At 42.6% G+C, this 24,056-nt stretch overlaps 1 protein-coding gene across 1 annotated transcript in view; it reads left to right on the forward strand.

The window, feature by feature from the left end:
* Positions 1-23,080: 23,080 nt before the first annotated feature.
* LOC135226630 (uncharacterized) overlaps positions 23,081-24,056 on the forward strand; it is a 110,640-nt gene continuing 109,664 nt past the window's right edge. The window contains exon 1 of the mRNA XM_064266344.1: positions 23,081-23,086. Coding sequence (XP_064122414.1) covers positions 23,081-23,086 — 6 coding nt within the window. The remainder of the gene's footprint in view (positions 23,087-24,056) is intronic.

The following is a 24,056-nucleotide window of genomic DNA, read 5'->3' on the forward strand; positions in this document are numbered from 1 at the left end:
CGTACAGCTCACTAACTCTTTTCGCCGTTGCCAGTGACAAAAGAAACAAACATTTTCTCGTTATGTCACGAAACGAGGCCAAATGCAGGGGTTCAAATCTCGCTGAGAACAAGAACTTAAGTACCACGTCGAGATTCCAGTTAGGAGAGAAGTAATCTAGACTTCTTGGTCTCAAAAGATCTAATCAGATCATGTAGAATCGTTTCGTTTTCCTCCAAATCTAGCCTCTATTCCTAAAGATGGCCGAAAGCATAGTCCTATAGCCCTTTATCGTGGCTACGGAGGAGACGCGATTCTTCTCTCAAAAATAACAGAAAATCAGCGATTTCTGTTACAGAGGTACTGGAGGAGGATCAACTTCTTCGACTTACACCACCTTCTAAAAACTTCCCACTTCGATTGGTAACACGGATAATGGAAGTTCTCCGGGCTCTAACGATCGAGCTTGCTGCTTTGCTAGAAAGCCTCTCGCTCTGGACAAGTCTTTCGATAGTCGAAAGGCGTCAGAGCGAGAGCGGGGGGGATGTTTTTGATGAAACCTCGTCGAAGTGTGGTTTTGTCTGAGAAGATCCTTCCTTTGTGGAAAGGATCTGGGGAAGTCTACCATCCACTCCAGCACCTCTGGGAACCACTCTTGAGCTGGCAAAAGGGGGCTATCAGGGTCATTTTTGTCCCCTTTGAAGTCACAAACTTCCTGAGCACTTGCCCCAGAATCTTGAATGGGGAAATGCGTAAACATCTACATGAGACCAATCTAGTAGGAAGGCGTCTACTGTTAGAGCTCTGGGGTCTTCTACTACTGAACAAAAGACTTCCAGTCTTTTGAGAGGAACGTGGCAAAGAGGTCGACATGAGGAGTCCCCCAAAGAGACCAGAGATTCCGACAAACTTCTGAGTGGGAGGGTCCATTCGGTATGAAGGACCTGGTTCCTCCTGCTCAGCCTGTCTGCTCTCACGTTTCCTTACTCCTTGAACAAACCTCGTCAAAGAGAGATGTTCCTTTGTAGATGTCCACAACAGCAGGTCTCTTGCGAGCTCGTACAGGGCATACGAGTGAGTACCTCCTTGCTTTCGAATGTATGCAAGGGCGGGGGTTGTATTGTCCGCATTCACTTGGACTATCTTGTTCCTCACTAAAGGTTCGAAGCTCTTTAGGGCTAGGTGTACGGCAAACAGCTCTTTGCAGTTTATGTGCCAGGATACTTGAAGAGCATTCCAAGTGCCTGACACCTCTCTCTTTCCCAAGGTTGCTCCCCAACCTTTTTCAGACGCGTCGGAAAACAATACAAGGTTTGGGTTCTGCGATTCTAGGGAAGTACCCTTGTTTTCCTTCAGTGGGAGTAACCACCATTCTAAATGGCGTTTCATCAGAACTGGAATGGGAAAACTGTCCGAGAGAAGCCCTGTCTTCATGTTCCACGATCTTCTGAGGAAGAACTGAAGCGGACGGAGATGAAGTCTTCCTAGAGGAAAGAAACTGTTCGAGCGAGGAAAGTCCCTAATAGGCTCAACCATTTCCTCGCCGAGTACGTTTCCTTCCTTAGGAAGAGAGAGACTTTCTCTAAACCTCTCGTTAGTCTCTCTCTTGAGAAGGAAATACTCGACCCCGAGAATCCATCCGAATCCCCAGATAGACCAAGTTCTGGCTGGGGATCAGTTGGGACTTCTCGAGGTTCACGAGTAATCCTAAGGTCTTTATCAGGTTTAGTGTCACAGTCAGGTCCTCCAAACACTGTTTCTCTGACTTTGCTCTGATGAGCCAGTCGTCTAGGTATAGAGATATACTGATTCCTTTCAGGTGAAGCCATCTCGCCACATTTTTCATAAGGCTCATGAAAACCTGAGGCGCCGTAGACAGGCCGAAACACAAGGCTCTGAATTGGAAGATCCTTCCCCGTCATGAAACGGAGGTACTTCTTCGACGAAGGATGGATCGGACGTGAAAATAGGCATCCTGGAGATCCAGAGACACCATCCAATCCCCTTGGCGAAGAGCCGCAAGGAATGATGCAGAGGTCTCCATGGAGAACTTCTGTTTCTGAACAAACTTGTTCAGAGCGCTGACATCCAGTAAAACTGGTCTCCAGCCCCCCGAGGCTTTCGCAACCAAGAAAAGACGATTGTAAAACCTGGGGAGCTTTGATCCAGCACTAGCTCTATAGCTCTCTTGTCCCACATCTGATCCACCATTTGTTGAAGAGTATCTTTCAACACAGGGTCCTCGTAATTGGCGGACAATTCCGCGGACGTTGACGTCAGGGGAGAATTGTCAGGAAAGGAATGAGGTATCCCTTTCTGTAGAACAGACATAGACCAAGCGTCTGTATCTATGAGAGTCCAGGCTTCCGTAAATCCCCGGAGCCTGGCACCTACTGGTGTTTGGAGGAACGCCACTTCACTTTCCCTTTTTAAAGGGAGGAAAGAGGCTCTACCTCTCTCTCAGTCGCTTTTCTTTTAGCGGTAACTCTAGCGGGAGGGCCTCCTCGAAAGGGCCGAACAGGCGTAGAAACACCTTTCTTGTCTCCCACCATCACTGGTCTCTTCTTCCTGGATGATTGCAGGAGAAGATCCTGTGTTGCTTTCTCCGTCAGAGAACGGGAAATGTCCCTCACCAACTGCGAAGGGAACAGAAAGTCAGACCTGGGAGCGAATAACAAGGCTGCCCTTTGCGAATGGGATACCGCTTTTGTCAAGAAAGCGCTAAACACAGATCTTTCTTCAAGAGACCTGCTCCAAATAAGGAAGAAACTTCCCCTGAGCCATCCTGTACCGCCTTGTCAATACAGGACAAAATTGCAAGGAGTACGTCCGGATCGAGTCCTTCCGAGGCATGAGCCTTCTTGGACATCACCCCAAGGGACCAATCTAGGAAGTTGAAGACTTCTAAAATGTGAAAAAGTCCCTTGAGGAGATGATCCAACTCTGAAAAGACCCCAAGTTATCTTCGCAGTATGAAGGCTATATCTCCTGGATGCATTCTACCAGACTGGAAAAGTCAGCTTCAGCCGAAGCTGGGAGAGTGAGCCCCATATTCTCCCCAGTCTGGTACCAAAGTACCTCTCTTGCCCGTTAAGTCTAGCGGGAGGCATGCAAAACACCGTTCTGACTAGCTCCTTCTTGGTTAGCATCCAGCTATCCAGCGACTGAAGAGCTCTCTTCATAGAAATCGTCGGCCTCATCTTCAAAAAAGCCGACGACTTCGGCGTCTTAGAGCATGAAAAAAGTGAACGAGGCGAAGGAGGAGCGGCAGGGATCAATGCATCTCCGTATTCCTGCAGGAGGAGAGCTGTCAAAACTTTGTAGTTAGACGGCCCTTCTCTGCCGTGAGTCTCGTCTTCTGAGTCCTCTTCCAAAATCGGATCAGAAGGAGAAGTCAATTCCCGTTCCGGGTCTTCCTGCCCAATAACTCTCTCTACGGGAGACCAAACTCCTAATAGGAGAGGGGCTAAGAGTATGTATAGCTCCTCTGCTTGGCGGTCCTCGCGCTTGGCTGGCTCCTCGCGCCTTGGCTGGTCCTCGCGCCTGGCTGGCGCCTCGCGCCTGGCTGACTCCTCGCGCGTTGGCTGGTGCCTCGCCCTCCTCTCGAAAATCTCTGCGCCTGGACTGGACGCCTCGCGCCTGGCTGGCGCCTCGCGCCTGGCTGAATCCTCGCGCCTGGCTGCTTCCTCACGCTCGGCTGACGCTGCTGGTCTGGCAGACGTATCACGTCTGGATATATCCTCGCGCCTGTAAAGCGTTCTCGCTTGTCTGGCGCTTTAATCCTGTAAGACGCTTCTCGTCTGGAGGAAACCTCGCGCTTGACTGGCGCCTCGCGCTTGTCTGGCGTTTCAAAATCGTCCAAAGAGTCTCTATTCAAAATAGATCTCTCAAACGCCTCAACGTCCCACAGGAAGCCTCACTCCTGGCGGGAGAAGGAAGACGAGACTTCTTGACAGGAGCCTCACGTTCTTTCTTACGAGGGGGATCCTGAAAGGACTCCTACCAAGGCAGATAACTGTTCTTGCACAGCCAAAATGATCCTCTTGGAAGCTTCTCCGGCGTCTTCTTGAACGGGAGAGGGACCTCGAAGGAGTTTTGTCCAAACCCATGGGACGTCAAAACCCTCTTAGCCTTCTTGATCGAAGGAGGCGCTTCTTCCGAAAAGCGTTCGGGGCTAGAATCCAAAACAGGATCTTTCCAGTGCCTTTTCAGGGGCCTGGACAGGTCCGAATCCTTCCACCCTCGTTTAGGAGAGGGAGAAGCGGACGAAGAGAAGCACTCTCTTGAGGACGCTTTCCTATAGCGGTCCTGAGCCAGTCTGTCTATTTACAGAGCCTGCTGAAGGGACGCCTGACCGGGGGGAATTCTCCACAACCTCCGTACGCTTTCGACTTTTCCTTCTCCTCTGGGCTTGGGAGCTTGGAAGAGGTCTAGGCCTGGGAGCGTCGCAGAGACGGTCAGACGCCCCCTCCACAATACTGGGGACACTCACTTCACTATAATAGTCCACTTTCACAATCTTTACCTTTCATGGCAGCCATTTTGGATTTCATCCTGTGAAGAGTAAGCTTTCAGTTCAGCAAATTCCGAGGCCGAATCTGAATGTAAAAGCCAGTGAGGGCCCTGATACAGAATTAGAATCAAATGCATAGTTAAGGGAAGAGTTAGAATCATTAAAAGGCTCAATAGGCCTTGTACTACTACCCGCACCCTTAGATGCCGCCCTTCTGACTCTATCCCTTTCTAACTTCTTCAAGTAAGAAGTTAGAGTCTTCCATTCCTCACATTCAACCTCTCACATTCATGACAGTTGTTTAGAAATAGAACAATCAAAACCTCTACATTTGCGACATACAGTGTGAGGATCAACCGAAGCCTTCGGTATCCTCACCTTGCAGCCTACATTCACACACACTCTCCACAAACACCTTGAATCAGACATTCTTGAAGAAAAATCAAAAGCAAGTCCAAATCCAGTCCACAGTAGCGAATGCCAAAACAACGGATCCAGGTACGTCACCAAAAGTCCACAAAAAGATGATCAATTGTCTAGAAAAGCGAATTCCAGTCAGGAGGTGGCAGCAACGATGTTGATACCACCGGCGACAGAAAATATATGAGTAGAAAACGGGAATGGTTCCTAGTCCTGCCGCCCAGGGCAGGCGGTAGATCACCTGACCTACTGTAGCGAGTGGCGCGCAAATGAATTTCTGTCGGAACGACGGAGTCTTAGCTATGTATATATCTGACAGGTAAGTTGATTGTATGAAAATACAAATTTTGAATTTTTAATACACCAAATTTTCTTTAACACTAAATTATTAGGTACTCATACTTTGGCCTATACAACAGCAAAAAATTACCAGAAACTACTATAAAAAAACCATGTTCCCTCATTACCAACTTGATGTAGTTGCTAGGAAGGAAGCAGAAGTCTGAAAATATATGTAGGGAAATTAGCTAGGCAAATCCACTGGTAGAGTTATTGGTAGCATGATGGGCGTAGAGTGAAGGTAGAAGTGTGGTAGGAACAAATTGCAGCCATAGCAATTTGAAAAACGAGACCAAACACAGGCAGCAACTTGCCAAAACAAATTTGTAATGACTCCAGTGGAAAATCTGAACTTTGACACCTCAAGTGGGTGGTTACTATAGATTAGAGCAACCAATACGGACTTATCTAGGGGTGGCCACCGGAAGTAGCAAAGCACTCAAGAAGAAGTAGGGTGTATCCAAGTTGAAGTTAAAGGGGAGCTAAAATTGAGAAGTTAGACTTCACTTGAAGCCTCAGAAAAGTTCAATCAAGAACAAAGCCTTATAGGGAGGGAGGTTGTGTCAGTGTACTCGCTGTTCCCTGTGAATTTTTGTGTAGTGTACTAACTGTGAAACTTGAGTTCCTTAATATAATTAAGATAAACTAAGTGGTGTTTAACTGCCAAGAGTCCATCCATGTGCCCAAGCTTAACTCCTGAGAGACTGGATAAACAAAGGAAACGAATTTAAATGATTTCATGAATCTACAATGTTCCTAAAGGCGGCCATACACGTACGCGACTGGCATGGGGTTTGTCCTCCCGGGATTAGCGCGTGCTCCAGTCCTCTTGGGTATTGCCCATACACGCAGAGGACTTGCTCTACACATATTTTTGAGAGGGCAGAGCTAATATGCAGTGGCCGTGTCTTTCAGTCCTGTAGTTGTCCTGATATGGTGAGTGTTTTTTAAATCATGGCACCAAGTAAAAGGAAGATAAGTGCAATAATGATAATTAGCACTCCTGCAAGACGAATACGAGCATGAAATATGCAAGAAAAATTCTAAAGTATGGGTGAAACCATGGCTAATAAAGAGAGGTTTTACCAAATGACTTAAATGAAAGAATTAAGGGAAAATAACCCGGAAGATTATAGAAATGATTTAAAAATGACTGATGATGGTTGGGGTGTTCCTAATTTTTATTGCTGCTTTATGTACAGTAATCGGGTAACGGAATCCATTCATATAGTTTAGGAGGACCTCTGAATATACAATATGCTTTTCAGGCTTTTTCATTTTATTTAACCAACGCAAAGTTTGACCTGCATTCAGAATGCTTCTCTCTCTCTCTCAAAGTGATATGGAATGCATCATTCTTAAACATACTTTACTTTGTATAACAGGAATCTAAGTTGACTCTGGAGGTGAATGAATTTGAATATCGATCACTATGGACAGATTTCCTCTCAAATGTTTTACTAGTGAAATTCAGTCGTTTAAGAATGTTAATGTTTTTATCGCCACGTTTATCCTTTAGAATGTTTTACAAATTCATTGTAAAACTCAATTTATATTAGTTCAAAAGATACCATGAAAGGCTGGCAGTTTGGCTTTCACAAAAGCTGTTTGCATCTTTGGATCTTTTTTTTTTTTTTTTTTTTTTTTTTTTTGGTTTTTTTTTTTTTTTTTTAGATAATTCCCAGTAATTGCTCATAAGTGGCTTGTCTTTTTAAATTAGCTAAAAAAAAAAGGCCGAAATGTGCTCTCATTTAGTATACGGTCTCATCACTACATCACTCGGTGACGACAGCCGCAATAAATAAGCAGTCCCGTTTAATTATTGTGTCAAATTCTTCACTTTATTTGAGGGTAAGTATTGTCGTATTGCATTTCAGTAATGATATGTATTCCGTTCAAGGTTAGAATGGAATCGTGAGATAAATTACTTGACTGACTGCAACATCCTTTCACAGCAGCAGTAGGTACTGAGACATCCTTTCACAGCAGCAGTAGGTACTGGAGACATCCTTTCACAGCAGCAGTAGGTAACTGAGACATCCTTCACAGCAGCAGTAGGTACTGAGACATCCTTTCACAGCAGACAGTAGGTACTGAGACATCCTTTCACAGCAGCAGTAGGTACTTGAGACATCCTTTCACAGCAGCAGTAGGTACTGGCCCGACTCCCACGAGGAAATAAGGTATTGTACATGTTGAAACTTTGCCTCAGTCCTCCCAAACACCCGCCGCGCTAGTCGCGACGCGCCAGTCATTTCAACATGCTGAAATGACGACGGGACAGGACTGGCATCAATAGCCCCCATACACGATAAAGACTAACCGGTTCGCGCAGTCGCTATGAAATCAGCGCGCCAGTCGCGTACGTGTATGGCTGCCTTAAGAAAAGAAAAACTCAACCACAAGCCATACAGATGAAGGTTATCCTATATAACAATTAACTTTAACAAATACAACCAAGGTTACCGAAGAAAAGACTGACAAATAATAAAGAGAAGAGAAGAGAGAAAGAATAAAAGGAAAATAATAACATGACATATCCACATGTGGTTCCTCTAGGTTCTACAGCAAACCAGCTCACTTATTACATAACCTGACCCACATGTGAAATGACTGTGTGGGAAGGCCATTTGAGTAAAGATCATGGTTTATTTCATTTCTTTGGTTTCATTACAAACTGATTAAAGTAAGCCTGTATAAACATGTTTTCAGCAACATAAAATTTAGACTTGTGGGGTTTCAGCAAAAATTATAACAATTCTAAAATTAAAAATTAAAAATTTAACTGGAAAGCACACTCACACTAAAGCAAGCTTGCTACAAAAGCAAGGCAGTTTGTCATACGCCCAACAATGAGTCCTCTACTTAATTTTACAATGATTTCCAAGAGAAGACTAGCCCCAACTGCTGCTAAACGGGAGAAATTTCTTCTCAAATGTTGAACAGACGTTCATTGTAAAAGAATATCACCGTTAACATATTGATTCAAGAGAAGGCTCAGTCACTGTAGTGAGTCCTCAAAGGAGTTATACTCTCATGGTCCCCCCCCCCCCCCCATAAGACATATCAACCAATCTCAATAAATTCTCTTATACAGGTATTCTCCTACTTACAATGGGGTTAGGTTCCAAAAAACCAATCGTTTGTCGGAAAAATCGTATCTCGAATATAGCCTAGCCTACACTAGGGTAATTTCAGTATCATCTTGAATACGTCTCACTGTGAACTAAAATTTTTGTCATCAGATTGCATTGGGAGCATGTTTATTGTGTAAAAAAATATGTTATTTTTGGCTCACTATTTTCACTTTATTTCATCTTAATACGAGCATTATATTATTTATCTTTTATCAGCATGAAAACAACAGTAAAATGTGTTCTTTTAAGCCCAGTAGTTTTTATTAAAATGATTTTCTCTCGATGTGATCTACAGTTGTATCTTTGATGGCATAAGTTTATGGGAGTTTTTATCCTTGTTGCCGATGCAGGATAATACTAGTCATTAGCAGCTTGACCAGCTTTAGCAACAACTTGGTTTAAATTTAACAGTAGTATATTTCCTTGCTGATCTTGATCTGTAGCAAATAAAGTTATTACATGAAAATCTATCAGTCCTACTCTACATAATGTCACTTATAACATAGCTATGGTAATTTTTTGCAATCGTACGATGGTTGAAATACAAGCTGAATAGGAAAGTCGTCGTTATCCAATTCGGTTGTACTTAGCAAAAAAGTTGTTTCTTGTTTGGTTGTTCATGGCTGTACAAATTTATGCAATGAGTATAATGTTAAAACAATACCTTCATCATTCTATTTTGCTATTGTTGAACTTATTTAACTAGAAGATGAGACCGAGTTAGGCTATTGTAATTTGGTCTCTCTCGCTCCCACATTATACGGTTTTGCCTGCACCAGTTGCGAGCGAAAATTGAAAAATATTTTCAAAATATTGTCGTATCAGTATTAATTGCTAACCCCATTGTAAAATCGTTTTTATCGTACGACAAGTTATCGTAACTTGAACACTACCTGTAGTTGGTCTCAGCCAGAATAGTGCTTGTTGACATGGGCATAGAATGAAAAGGACTCAGGACATAAGGCTCGCCTGTCCACAGCAACTGCCTTGGTTTTTACTTCATCTTACTCACTACACACCAGGTCTGTGGAAGTTAAATGTTCACCCCAGTCCCGTAGCTTTTCGTCAGGGAAAGTGGGTGAATTTGCGGACTCCAGCGGCTACCAAAAATGAGATTTTGACTATGTCAAACCTGCTTTTAGATAGCACAGCCGATGCTCAATCCCAAAGGAACTTACAATAGAAACTGACATGTGAACAAACCTGGGCCTTACCTCCTAATATGTAAATAAATCCCAACACCCAGATAAATTTTTAATTTTTTGGTTTGAAGTATGGTCACAGGTTTTAACAACCATTCCCTTTATTCCACACACCCATTTTGATTTTGCAATGAAGAACAGGCAGGCAACAACCTATATACTAGATACTTATTATTCTTTATGGTTCTAACACGACTTACCTAATTCTCTCAGGTCTAGCTGCAGGATTACTGTGCCTTCCCCAGCAATATCTCAGCATCATGAGTGATATTCCAGTCAGCATGAACCAGAACTGAATGAAATGTAAAGTAGTATCCATTGATATTCTTTGACTGCTGTGACAGAAAATTATTTTGTGTACCTGAGATACTGGTATAACTTAAATCAGGATATCTAGTGGAACAGGTATTGGATAGTACTCTGGACAATCACCAACATCAATAAACTGGCCACTGTTATGATAAATGAGGCCTTCTACATAAGGATTGGTTCCTTGGCATTTCAAGAAATCCCCTTAGCTCGTAACAGACAACTGACAATCTCCATGTGGTCTGATGAAACATGTGGAGGTTTGATGGAATCTTCTCAAATAAGACTATCTAAAAATACCTTTCTTGAATGGAAGAAGACAAGGAACATCTATTGTACTGACAGAAAAGGAAGTTAGGGGAACCATTACTTTGGGGTCACAATTGAGCTATCAAAATTATCCCTGTGTTTCTACAAAGCTCACTAATTGTTGAGTAACCCTTAAACGCCGACTGGACGTATTTTACGTCAACATTTTCTGTCTCTCGGGTGCCGACTGGACGTATTTTACGTCGACATACTAAAGTTTTTTTAAAAATTCGCGGAAAAATACTTTTAGGCCTACCAGTCGAAAACTCTTGAATCACGCGCCTTGGGGGATGCTGGGAGTTCACGGATCAAGGTGTTGTTTAGTTTGCAATCGTTACGCAGGAGCGCAGGAGCGCAAGCGCGAATTTCTTTCTTGCCGCACTAAAAAGTATCTGTGACACATATCGGAAATTATTTCGTCACTTTGACATAATTTTTATACCATTTTAAAATGATATTGTTATGATACAATAAAGTTTTATACATACTTACCTGGCAGATATATACATAGCTATTGACTCCGTTGCGCCGACAGAATTTCGAATTTCGCGCAAACGCTACAGGTAGGTCAGGTGATCCACCACGCCGCTGCTGGTGGCAGGAATAGGAACCCATTCCCGTTTTCCATCAGATTTTCTACACCATCTTGTCCTCCTGAGGGGAGGTTGGGTGGATAATTTAATTGTATATATCTTGCCAGGTAAGTATGTATAAAACTTTATTGTATCATAACAATATCATTTTTATACATTCAACTTACCTGTAAGATATATACATAGCTGATTCACACCATTGGAGGAGGTAGACAGCTAATAACTGATTTAACAGAAACAAAACAATCGTTGTAGGTATTATCATAAAACCTTGGTTTCTACCTGTTTAGACTGAAGACTTCATGGTTAATGCCCAGGAGTCTGCTTAGTCTCAAGAGCCTCAGCGAGATATTGATCTATTGCTAAGAGTTTCTTGTAGGTCTGCCAAAGGGGTCTTATCCACTTACTTGGCCGATCCTATAAGGGCTATGTCAAAGGGTTTCAATCCACTTATATGACAGAACCTTTTTTCTAAGGAGCACAATCCTGATCCTGATCACCTTAACCTAACCAAATGTTGTATCTAAGATTGCAAGAAGTCATCCCCGGACTCCTTGCAAACAACCAAAAAACTCAATCACAATATTTTACACCTAATTCTTTATGAAAAATAAATAAAAATAAAAATAAACAAATATAATTTCAATTTGTACTACCTCGCTTGTAAGACCTATTCACATTCTCATACTGTCAAAAGCACCAAAAGCCGCCTGTGCTAGCCCAAGCACTCTTGTCAGCAGAAAATCCTGATACTGTCTTAAAAGGAGAGGTCCATGTACGAAATTAGGCAATGTCTTTAATACTACTCCGTTTAAAAGGCACATTTCTAGTTCCTCACTAGCAAGGGCCATGGCCGCCTGTGCGACACCAAGCACTTTTACCAGTAGTAACACAAAAAACGCCTCAAATAGTGGAGATCTCCGTAATCAAAGACACCGTTTTTATCCAAGCCTATCCTGTAAGATAAACTCAAAGTTCCTTACCTAAACAAGGCCATGGCCGCCTGTGCAACAACTAGCCGTCAGGTAAGAAAGTTAGAGCCCATCCCACCAGTATGGTATGGAAGTATTGGACTTTTCATAAAAGTTTAGGGATCGGTATATGTCCTCAGTCCCCAGCAACTGTATCCGCAGACACAAAAGGACCTAGAGAGAAGCCACTTGTCGTAGGTAATTTTAACATCTCTAAGATAGTGGGATGCAAATACCGAGTTGCATCTCCAATAGGTTGCATTAATAATGTCCTTCATGGACATATTCTTTTGGAATGATAATGATGTTGCCACTGCTCTTACCTCATGAGCTCTAACTCGTAATAATTTAAAGGAATCCTCTGCACAATCGCTATGAGCTTCCATAATCACACTTCTAATAAAATAGCTAGCGCATTCTTGGACATTGGTCTTTTCGTGTCCCGAACTGCGCACCATAGACTTTGTTTACATGCCTTCAACTCTTCTTTCTTTTTAAGATAGAACCTAAGAGCTCTAAACGGGCATAAAGTTCTTTCAATTTCGTCTCCCATTAAGTTTGAAAGACTTTTCAAACTCCTTGGCCATGGTTTCGAAGGTTCTCATTTTTTGCCAAAAACAGAGTTTGTAAAGAACAGATGGCTGCGTCTTTCTTAAAACCCACCCGAGAATCTAGGGCATGGATTTCACTTATTCTCTCGCCGTCGCTAAGGCTATGAGAAAAACACACTTTCTCGTCCAATCCTTGAACGAGGCACGGTCGGGAGGTTCAAATTTTTCCGATGTAAGGAATTTGAGCACAACATCCAGATTCCAACTTGGCGGAGTAGAGGATATAGATTTTGACGTCTCGAACGATCTTATGAGATCGTGCAAATCTCTATCCTCTGCCAAGTTTAAGCCTCTATTTCTAAATACCGCTGAGAGCATACTTCGGTATCCCTTTATTGTAGATACGGACAGATTGGATTCCTCTCTCAGGAATAACAGAAAATCTGCTATATTGGTCACAGAGGTATCGGAGGAGGACAGCTTATTCTTCCTACACCATCTTCTAACACATCCCACTTCGATTGATAGACCCGGATAGTTGACGATCTTCGCGGGCTCTAGCAATTGCTTTCGAAGCCTTGCTTGAAAAGCCTCTCGCTCTGACCAATCTTTCGATAGTTGAAAGGCAGTCAGAGCGAGAGCGGGGGGAGGTTTTGATGGAACCTCTTGAAGTGGGTTGTCTGAGAAGATCTATCCTGTTTGGAAGAGATCTTGGGTAGTCTACTGTCCATTCCTGTACCTCTGTGAACCAATCTTGGGATGGCCAAAACGGGGGCGATGAGAGTTAATCTCGTCCCTGTTGATGCTACGAACTTCTTCATCACTACTCCTAGCAACTTGAATGGAGGGAAAGAAACGTAAGCGTAGAGTCCCGACCACTCCAGTAGCATGGCATCCACCGCTATCGCTCTCGGGTCTTCTACTAAGGAGCAGAAGTTCTCTATCCTCTTTGACAGGAACGTCGCAAACAAATCTATCTGCGGCCTTCCCCACAGGTTCCACAGTCTTTGGCAGACTTGCTCGTGCAGAGTCCACTCCGTGGGGAGAACTTGTTTTGTCCTGCTGAGCCGCTGTCTGCTCTGATATTTCTTTCCCCTTTCACAAATCTGGTCAGGAGGGTAATATTCCTCTTCTCCGTCCATGAACAACAGATCCTTCGTTATCTCGAATATGGGAAAACGAGTGCGTCCCCCCGTTTTTTTTATATAAGCCAACGCCGTGGTGTGTCTGCGCTGACTTGAATCACTTGATTTCTTACTTCTGACTCGAAGAATTTTAATGCCAGAAACACTGCATATAGTTCTTTGGCATTTATATGCCAATCTCTTTGTTCTTTCTTCCATTTGCCAGAGACTTCTCTTGCCCCTAGTAGTCCCGCTCCCCATCCCGTCTCTGAAGCGTCTGAGAACAAGATTTGGTTTGGGTTCCGAACCTCTAGGGACACTCCCTTGTTCTCTTTGAGTGGGAGCAGCCACCACTTTAGGTGTTTCTTCACCTCTATTGTTACCGGAAAAGTGTCCGACAGATGGCCCTTCTTCCAAGTCCAAGATCTCTTTAGGAAGAATTGTGAGGCCTTAGATGAAGTCTTCCAAGGAATACAATTGTTCCAGGGAAGAAAGAGTCCCCTAGAAGGCTCAGCCACTCCCTGGCCGAACTCCTGTCTTTCTTTAGGAAGGATGTAACTTTCTGAATCCCCCGAAGAATCCTTTCTTGGGACGGAAAAACCCGAAAATCCCGAGAATTCATCTGAATCCCCAAATAGACTAAGTCCTGACTGGGGGTCATCTGCGATTTCTCGAGATTCACAGAAGTCCTAATTCCTTTGTCAATTCTAATGTTTTCTTCAGATCCTCCAAACATTGTTCCTGGGATTTTGCTCTTATGCACCAATCGTCTAGGTACAGAGAGACCGCTTATGCCTTCCAGGTGTAGCCATCTGGCTACGTTCCGCATCAGGTACGTAAATACCTGTGGTAGCCGTGGAGAGGCCGAAGCACAAGGCCCTGAACTGGTAGACTTTCCCTTGAATCACAAACCTGAGATACTTCTTTGATGACGGGTGAATAGGAACGTGGAAATATGCATCCTGCAGTCTAGAGAGCCATCCAGTCTCCTCTTCGCAGGGCTGAAAGTACCGAGGCAGAAGTCTCCATCGAGAACTTTTTCTTTTCCACATATTTGTTCAGATGCTCACGTCCAAGACTGGCCTCCATCCCCGATGCTTTGGAACTAAAACAGGGCGGTTGTAAAACCCCGGAGAGGAAGGATCCTGAACCTCTTCTATTGCCTCTTTGTCCTTCATTCCTATCACATCTGAAGAAGTGTCTCCCTCAGAACAGGGTCCTTGTACTTCGCCGACAGTTCCTTTGGGGATTCGACAAAGGTGGTCTGTCCTGAAAAGGTATAATGTAACCTTTCCCCAAGACTGCTAGCGTCCAAGGATCGGCTTTCCTTATCTTCCATGCCCCTACGAAGTTTAGGAGCCTGGCCCCTACAGATGTTTGGAGGACCTCGCTGCTACTTTGATTTCTTGAAAGATCTAAAGGAGGACCTTCCTCGCTTTTCTGCTGTCTTCCTTTTCGTTGGAGGACGAGAGGTGGAACCTCTCCTTGAAAGGGCACTACCGGAGTACGAGTAGTCTTCTTCGCTACTGGTACTGTTGGTCTTGATTTCTTGGAGGATTGTACTAATATTAAGTCTTGGGTTGCCTTTTCAGCAAGAGACTTTGAAATCTCCTTCACCAAGTGCGAAGGGAAAAGGTGATCCGAGAGAGGAGCGTATAAAAGGGCTGACCTTTGTGAAGGAGAAAACCGCTTTGGTTAGAAATGAACCAAATAATGATCTCTTCTTCACTACTCCTGCTCCAAATAGAGATGACAATTCTCCCGAACCATCCTGAACCGCCTTATCCATACAGGATAAAATGCAATGCAAAACTTCAGGTTCTAAAACATCTGGTTCATTTGCCTTTTTCTTGGCCAGGCACTCCAAGGGACCAATCCAAGAAGTTAAAAACTTCTAGTACATGGAAAAGTCCCTTGAGGTGCTGATCCAATTCTGACATGCTCCAATATGCTTTAGCTGTATTCAAAGCATGTCTTCTCGATGCTTCAACCAAGCTTGAAAAATCCGCCTCCGCGGAAGATGGAAGCATAAGCCCCATCGCTTCCTCTGTCCTGTACCATATTCCCCTCCTACCTCCGAGCTTACATGGAGGAGTGCAAAAAACTGTCTTCTGAGCTTCCTTCTTCACCTTCATCCAATTATTTAAAGATTGAATAGCCTTCTTCCATTGATATGGCTGGTTTCATTTTTAAATACGAAGAAACGATTTAGGAACCTTCGTACTGGAGAACAGAGATCTCGGGGAAGGAGGAGCTGCAGGGCTTAGAGAGTCTCCAAATTCTTGCAGGAGAAGAGAGGCTAACACTTTGTAGTTAGATAACCCCCTCATTGTTCGGGGCGGGTTTCTTCCTCCGACACTTCATCCAACTCCATCCTAGAAGGAGAGTGAGCTCTTTTATTAGAATCTTTGTCCGTAGACCGATATTCCCTATAGGAGAAATACTCCTAGAAGGAGAGAGACTGACAGATCTAGACGCTTCTCCCATTTCTTATCAAAAAAACCAAAAATCCGAGACATGGAGGTTGAAACCCCCCGTAAACCTTCGATGTACCAGGTTGCTTCCTTGCATTAGGGTTTCTACTTGTAGGAGAGCTCGCTATCCTGAAGAAACATTACAGAAAAGATCTTCTATTACCCCTTATAACTTCTCGCTCTTGCCGCTCTTCATGATCAGCTGGCGCCTTGCGCCCGACTGGCGCTTCGCGCTTGGTTCAATCTTCTCGCGCGGTTGGCGCCTCACGCTCGGCTAGCGCTTCGCGCCTCGCTGGCTCCTCTTGCGCGGCTGGCGCCTCGCGCTCGACTAGCGCTTCACGCCTGGTTGGCGCTTCGCGGCCGTCTATCGCTCGCGTCTGGCTCGCGCTTCGCGCCTGGCTGGCGCTTCTCTCGCCTGGTTGGCGCTCTCGGCAGTCTGGCGCATCGCGCCTGGCTGGCGCTACGCTCTTGGATGGTGCCTCGCGCCTGATTGTCTTTTTCTGCTTGTAGGAATTCTCACGCGCGGCTGGCCTCCTCGCGCCTGGCCAGCTTCTCGCGCCTAGTCGTCTCCTGCGATATCGGATAGCGCCTGGTTGCCGCGTCCGCGCCTGATTTGCACCTTGCGCTTACGTGTTAGTTCTTTGCGGCTGACTGACTGGCGCTCCGCGCCTGGCTGGCGCTTCGCGCTCGGCTGGCGCTCAACGCCTGGCTGGCGCCTCGAACTCGCGGGTCTGTGAAAAATAGACCCCTTCATCCGAAGAAGAATCTTCTTTTCTGGGAGGTTTGATAGTAAGGGTTTTTTGACTTCTTCACAGGAAGATTAACATCCTTTCTTCTTGGAGGATCTCTCGAAAGAACCCCGACTAGAGAAGTAATAGACTCTTGCATATCCTTTAATATCTTCGTCGTTTTTCTTCTCTCTGGTCTAAACGAGAGGAAGGAGAGCCTTCTTTCTCCATTCCCCACGACTTAGCGGGAGAAGCCAAAACCTTTGCTTTCTTAATCTCTGTCGGGGAGTCCTCCGAAAAACGTTCCGGACTCGAGTTTATGCCCGATTCTTCCCAGATCCTCTTCAAGGTACAAGAACGATCCGCTGATCTCCATCCTCTTTTAGGTGAGGAATTCTCCGATGACGAAAAAAACATTCACGTAGAACGCTTTTTTCTAATGCGTTCTCTGGCAGTCTGTGAACGGTTACAGATTCGCCGAAGAGCTCTGACCCTGTGGGGTGGATCCTCCATAACCTCCGTAAGGCTTTCGAGAAAAAAAAAAAAAAAAAAAAATTTTAAAAAAAACATTCGTTCTCCTCTGGGCTTGGGAGCTTGAAAGAGGTCTAGGCCTGGGAGCGTTTGTGAAGCCAATCAGACGCCTCCTCCACTTCACTGGGGAAATTCACATCACTTTCCACAGCACTACTTCGCTTACCTTCTATGGCAGCCATTTTACGCTCCATTTTCATAAGCGCAGCTTTAAGGCTTGCTATCTCCGAGCAGAGTCCGTAGGATCTGCATTCGGAGAAGGACCTGAAATATTACAAGGAGCGTTCATAATGTTAGAGGAGGGTACATATTACTCACCAAACCACTTGAAGATTGAGAGCTAGGCTTGGTTTTGGAAGATGACCTTCCTTAACCGGTCTTTCTCTAATTTCCTTAAATAATAAGAAGTTAGAGACTTCCACCCTTCAGCACTCAAACTCATCACATTCATGACAAGTGTTATCCATCGAGCATTCATACTTCCTGCATATTTTACATACAGTGTGAGGATCAACCGAAGAGCTTTCGGCATTCTCACCTTGCACCCTTCATTCACACACATTCTCACCACACTCCCAGAATCAGACATCATGATGAAAATTCCAAGCCAAAATCCAAATAACGATCCACAAAAGCGTATGCCAGTACAACGATCCAAATACGTCACCAAAGGGTCCGAAAACGATGATCAATTGTATCCAAAAAACGAAATCCAGCCGGAGATACCAACAACGATGTTGCCAGTATGGCCGACAGAAAAAATCTGATGGAAAACGGGAATGGGTTCCTATTCCTGCCACCCAGCGGCGGCGCGGTGGATCACCTGACCTACCTGTAGCGTGTGCGCGAAATTCGAAATTCTGTCGGCGCGACGGAGTCAATAGCTATGTATATATCTGACAGGTAAGTTGAATGTATAAAATTAGCCGTTACATGGAGTATTATATATGAAAATGTGCGCATTTTTCATGTAGAATACAACAAAAAATACTCATGATTGTAGCTTTTATCAGTTTTGAGATATTTTCATATAAATAACGATAAGTGCCAAAAATTTCAACCTTCGGTCAACTTTGACTCTATCGAAGTGGTCGAAAAAAACGCAATTGTAAGCTAAAACTCTAATATTTTAGTAATATTCAATCATTTACCTTATTTTGCAACTAATTGGAAGTCTCTAGCTCAATATTTCGATTTATGGTGAATTTATGAAAAAACTTTTTCCTTACGTCCGCACGGTAACTCTTCCGAAAAAATCATACATGCGATTGTGGTAATGTTTGCACCATTTTAAATTAGCCGTTCATAAAGTTTTTATATATGAAAATGTGCGCAATTTCATGCACAATACAACTAAAAACACCCATGGTTGTAGCTTTTATCAATTTTGAAATATTTTCATATTAAAAATGATAAGTGACAAATTTTCAACCTTCGGTCAATTTTGACTCTACCGAAATGGTCGAAAAACACAATTGTAAGCTAAACCGCTTATATTCTAGTAATATCGAGCATTTACCTTCAGTTTGCAACAAATTGGAAGTCTCTAGCACAAATATGGTGAATTTATGAAAAAAAATAACATTTTCTTTATGTCCGCGCGGGTAACTCTTCCGAAAAATCATACGTGCGATTGTGGTAATGTTTGTACCATTTTAAATTAGCCGTTACATAAAGTTTTATATATAAAAATGTGCGCAATTTCATGTAGAATACAACTAAAAATAATTGAAGGTTGTAGCTTTTCTCATTTTTGAAATATTTGCATATAAATCACGATAAATAGAAAAAAAAACCACGTTCGGTTCAACTTTGACTCTACTGAAATGGTCGAAAAAAAACGCAATTGTAAGCTAAAACTCTTTACAGTCTAGTAATATTCAGTCATTTATCTTCATCTTGAAACAAATTCGAAGTCCTCTAGCACAATATTTAGATTTATGGTGAATTTAAAAAAAATCATTCCTTCCCTCCGCGCGCGGATTCTCTGCCACAAATCTCCGAAATGCGTACGTCCCATTCTCGGAATATTTGCTCCGTTTCATATTAGGCATTTCATAGAGTTTTATATATGAAAATGTGCGCAATTTCATGTAGAATAAAACGAAAAATATTTGAAGGTTGTAAGCTTTTCTCATTTCCGCATAATTGCATATAAAAAAATATATATATAAAAAATAAAAATTCGACATTCGGATCACTTACCTAGTCAGATATGGTCGAAAACTGCATTTGTAAGCTAATATTCTTACAGTATAGTAATATTCAATCATTTGTCTTCATTTTGAAAGAAATTGGAAGTCTCTAGGACAATATTTAGATTTATGGTGTATTTTTGAAAAAAATATTTGTTTATGTCCGTGCGTTACGAATTCATGCATTATTTTGTGATAATATTTTCTCTGTGTTGCTTTTATCGTTTTACAATGTGTTATATACCAAAATGATTGCAATTTAGTGTACATTACAACGAAAAAAAAGTAACTCGTTACCTTTAACCGTTTCGCGCACAGCGCGATTTGAATATAATTATATATGAAATTTTGTTTTTTGCTATCATATATTGCATTATTTATATATGATAATGATAATTTTTTTCATTTCTGATGGTTGCATACTAAACTTTAGGCAATGACAAAAAAAGGAGCCAAAAATGAACTCTTAATCTTGAAAACTAAGCGCGCTGTGATTTTTTGAAAAAAAAACAAAAAAAATTTTTTTTTGCTTCCCTCGCTCACTCTGAAACACCTCCGGCACACGGGAGACATTTTTTTTTTACCGCTTCGGCGTTTAAGGGGTAACTGTGGGGAGCTTGATTGCTTTGTTGCTTTGCTTGTGATCCCACCACAGAAATTTTTTGGCACCCAAAGTGGGGCTGCTGGTGTGGCAGCTGCAGGACGATTGGCCTAAGCTAGTGTGTATGAGTGGTTAAAAAATTTAGGATGGAAGGATTGAGTGAGGTAGAGAGGTTGGAGGAGCTGAGGTTGGTGAGGGAAACTAAGGAAAGATTGGAAGTGGAATGAGAGGTTAAGGGTAGAGTGAGGAGCTGAAGAACGAGTTAGATGAAATGAGAGGAATGCTAAGGAGTGTGAAGTGGAAATGAAGAAGAGGTAAAAGGAGCGGAAGAGAATGGCTGGGAAAATGATGAAAAACTCGGAGTAATGATGAATGCAATGCAGGAGATAATGAAAGGATTCATGGGAGAGGGAGCAGTAGGAGGTAGGCCTACTGGGTCTTGTGATAGGCCAGGAGTGGTAAAGAAAGTGGAAGAGAGAGTGGATGAGAGTACAAGTGATGAAGGTGATTTGGTTGTGATAAGCAAAGGAAAGAAGGGGAAGACACAGGATAAGGATAAACCTAAGGACAAGAATAAGAAGGGGGCGGGGCCTGAGCGAAAGAAAGAAGTCTAAAGGAAAGAAGGCTGATAAGGATGACAGACAGGAAGAGACTAGGACTGAATCGTTGAGGAAAGGGCTGCGAATGATTTAGATAGTGGTGAGTGGAAACAGGTAGGTAGAAAGGAGGGTAAGAAGAGCATAATCAAGAGCATGGATGTTAGTATGGAAGCTGATTCGTTGTATTCGGATGCAGTTAAGAGGGATCAGAATGGAAGTAGCAAGAGTGAGAGTGAGCAGGAAGTACGAAAGGCTGTGCATATGAGAGCGGTACAACGATGTGCACAATACGAGGAATATGGTAGTAGGGATATAGGGGATTTTTCAAAGGAATATGAGAAGTATTGCAAGGCTAAGTATGTGGGGATAACAAGAGAGTTTGGGCAAGAGAGTTGGGTAGCTTTTGGATGGGATTTTTGTTGAGTATGTATGGGGTAATGATGACTGTAGGGAATGTGCCATATGAGTGTGTGAAAGCCAGGATTGTGGAACAAGCGAAGAGGATAAAGAGTAGCATTAGGTATAGGAAAAACATGATTTTGAAGAGGCAAGACTGAAGGTTGGTGAGTCATTGTCAATGTATGTGTACAGGTTGGAAACATTAGCTACAGGAGGCAATTTTAGAAGGGACAATGCGAATGGCAGAGCAAGCGGTTGATAGGAGCATTACAGCAAGTAATGTAAGTATGGTGAAACCACAAGATAGGAGTGTGGGTGTCAGAAGGTTAGGGTCAGTTAGCTGTAAGCAAGAGCAGAAGTGTTATAGATGTGAGAAATCAGGGCAAAAGAATAAATGTTGGTGGGCGTTATGTGTGTGCTTCAGGTGTGGGCAGACAGACCATTTTGGATGACTCTGAATCTGAAATAAAGGAACGCGATGAGGAAGCCTCCTCACCCCTGGAACGAGAACTGGAACCCGAGGGAGAGGGAGCTACATTACACATAACATCAGCCTGTGGCACTCCCGATACTTCCATTGATGAATAAATGGAAGAAAAGGAAGGAGACACAGGAACACCAGAGTTAGCATCAAACAAAGGAGAAGGAGCAGCCAAATCATCCCAAAGAGGCGAAGAAAACCCCTCCCAAGAAGAATACAGTTGAAACTCTGTGATGCTCCCTCTTCTTATAAAATAACTTCCACTGAGCCTTAGGTCAGGCACGACATTCTGGGCAAGGATTCATTACCGTACAAAATTTTGCTCTGCACCTACTGCAAGATGTATGTGGATCCGTAGCTGTAGATGCCAAAAATCTTGAACACAGGAACCCTCAGACGCCCAGGCACATGTGCTGGCGAGGTCGTGGAGACTCGGAGGAAGCCATAACCCAATAACACACACACACACAACACTCTAAAAGAACAAAACATGGGCAAAACACAACCAGCTTGAAAGGAGAGCAAAGTGTATCTACTCTCCAAGGCGGTTAGGAAAAGACTGAGCATCACAGGGTTATGTGCAGTCGCTGACCAGCTTTCACCTCTTACGCGCAGGCGTTGCCAAATCTCACAGATTCCTTGCTTACAATCTCTGATTGTAATAACCAGTTACCAGCTGCTCTTGGAAAATATCGTATTATTAAAATAAGAAGTCCTTCCCACCTAAACAGCTACTCAAACATATGTTAAAATAAATGCATAATAAAAATCTTAAATACATACCAATCACTTTAGGATTAAAAACACCACTACATGCATGGCTGGCCAAGTGAGTCTTTTTCTTTAGAGTTTGTCTAAAGGAGCTCTTGACTACAGTAAGGCACATGTGAATTGATAGGTTTATGTTAAATGTTTTTATATCTAAATTTCATTTAATTTTTCCATTTTTAGGATTCACGGTTGTCTGAAAGTGTATATGTCAAGGGCAACCATATTTGTGATTTTGCATTATGATCAAGAGTTAATAATAAAAGTAACAAGTGAGCCTACATTACAATTCAAAACACTGTATGTGTTCTCCCTTGCATAGTTTTTTATAACCAATCTAAACAGAGCTTCATCAACCAAGAATATGATATTTTGCTTTTGTAAAAGTAGCACAGCTTCACTAATACTTCTCTGCATTATTTATTTTAATACCTTTTAATGTCCTTGACAGCCTGGTCATTTTTCTGTAGCCTTCTGATTATGGAATCTTCATTTTTTATGCTCAGTTCATAAAAACATACAACTTCATTATCCACAATAGCTTCCAAAGGTGTGCAGGTGATATCCTTCAAAAGAATAAAGTCGCCAACCTAGAAGAAAGTATATAGAGGAATTAGTTACAATGTGTTCAAATTTTCTGCAATTTGAAATTTTCTATTGTATATCATAGGCACTTTAGTTCCTGTTAAAAGATAATGGAAGAAACCCAACAGGCAACCAGAAGTTTTATTATTCCTGTAAACAGAATAATGAGCAGTGAGAAATTAATACGACTGAGACACATAAATAGCTTTTGTAAAAAAAATTCTTTTTTAATTTATTCCTTGTAAAAGAAATGGTAGTTGATTTGTAAAAGCATGCAGGTAGGTGTAAGAAAGAGGTCCTTTGATCACTGGGTGTCTCACAACCAATTGTAGTACTTTATGAATGAGCTAACTTCTCAAAAGACTCCTTAGACTTCTAATTGAGCTTCCTTTATAGGTATTGTTAAGTCACTGATTTACAGAATTTTCTTCATTGCAATTCCGTAACTAGGTGCAACTTTGTTTTTTCAGAAATAATACTTACTCAATTTTCAACTTTCTTCAATGTTGTGAGTTCTACCAGATGAATGCAATTTTGCCTCTGTAGTGATCAGTAATTTACAAGGAGGAAGTCTTTTACGTACCATTTCCATTTGTCATTAATTTACAAGGAGGAATTCTTTTACGTACCATTTCCATTTGTCATGAAAGAAAATCATCTTACTTTTCAGCTGTTGTTAGGTTTGCCTCCTGTATGTCATCAGGTTTCTGTTTCTTAAAATAATTGGTGTCAGAAAGGGCTAACAGTAGACAATCATCAAGTAGGTAGCTTGGTTTCTGTAAGTTATCTCTCAGCAAGTTTTCTGCTAAATTTAGGCTTTCAAGTTCTTAGGCATAGGTTTATCAACCCTTAATGGACGGATACACTTACAAGTAGTGACAGGTTTAGGGTGGTTGATGGATATAATCATGGTGAGTAACATTACCCACCACTGATTTGGGGGAATCGGGCAGGAAAAAGGTGCCATTACTTTTATAGCCCCTAAATTCACTATGTAATGGCAACTTCTACACTGGTTTCCGATAAAGTGGGCATCTCATGGCAGTTAGTAGTGTACTGGACTTCAAAGAGAGATCTACTGCCTCTCTCTCTCTCACATGATGTCTTATATATTTGCTCATAAACATAACCCGGAGTTCCTGTTGGTTTTAGTTCTTATCTTTTATATTATGTCATTTATAATAATAATTTTGCAAATAAAAGTGCAAAGACACATGAGAAATGATATGTATATCCAAAATAGTTGCT

Source organism: Macrobrachium nipponense, chromosome 15 (genome assembly GCF_015104395.2).
Source record: "Macrobrachium nipponense isolate FS-2020 chromosome 15, ASM1510439v2, whole genome shotgun sequence".
NCBI lineage: Eukaryota > Metazoa > Arthropoda > Malacostraca > Decapoda > Palaemonidae > Macrobrachium > Macrobrachium nipponense.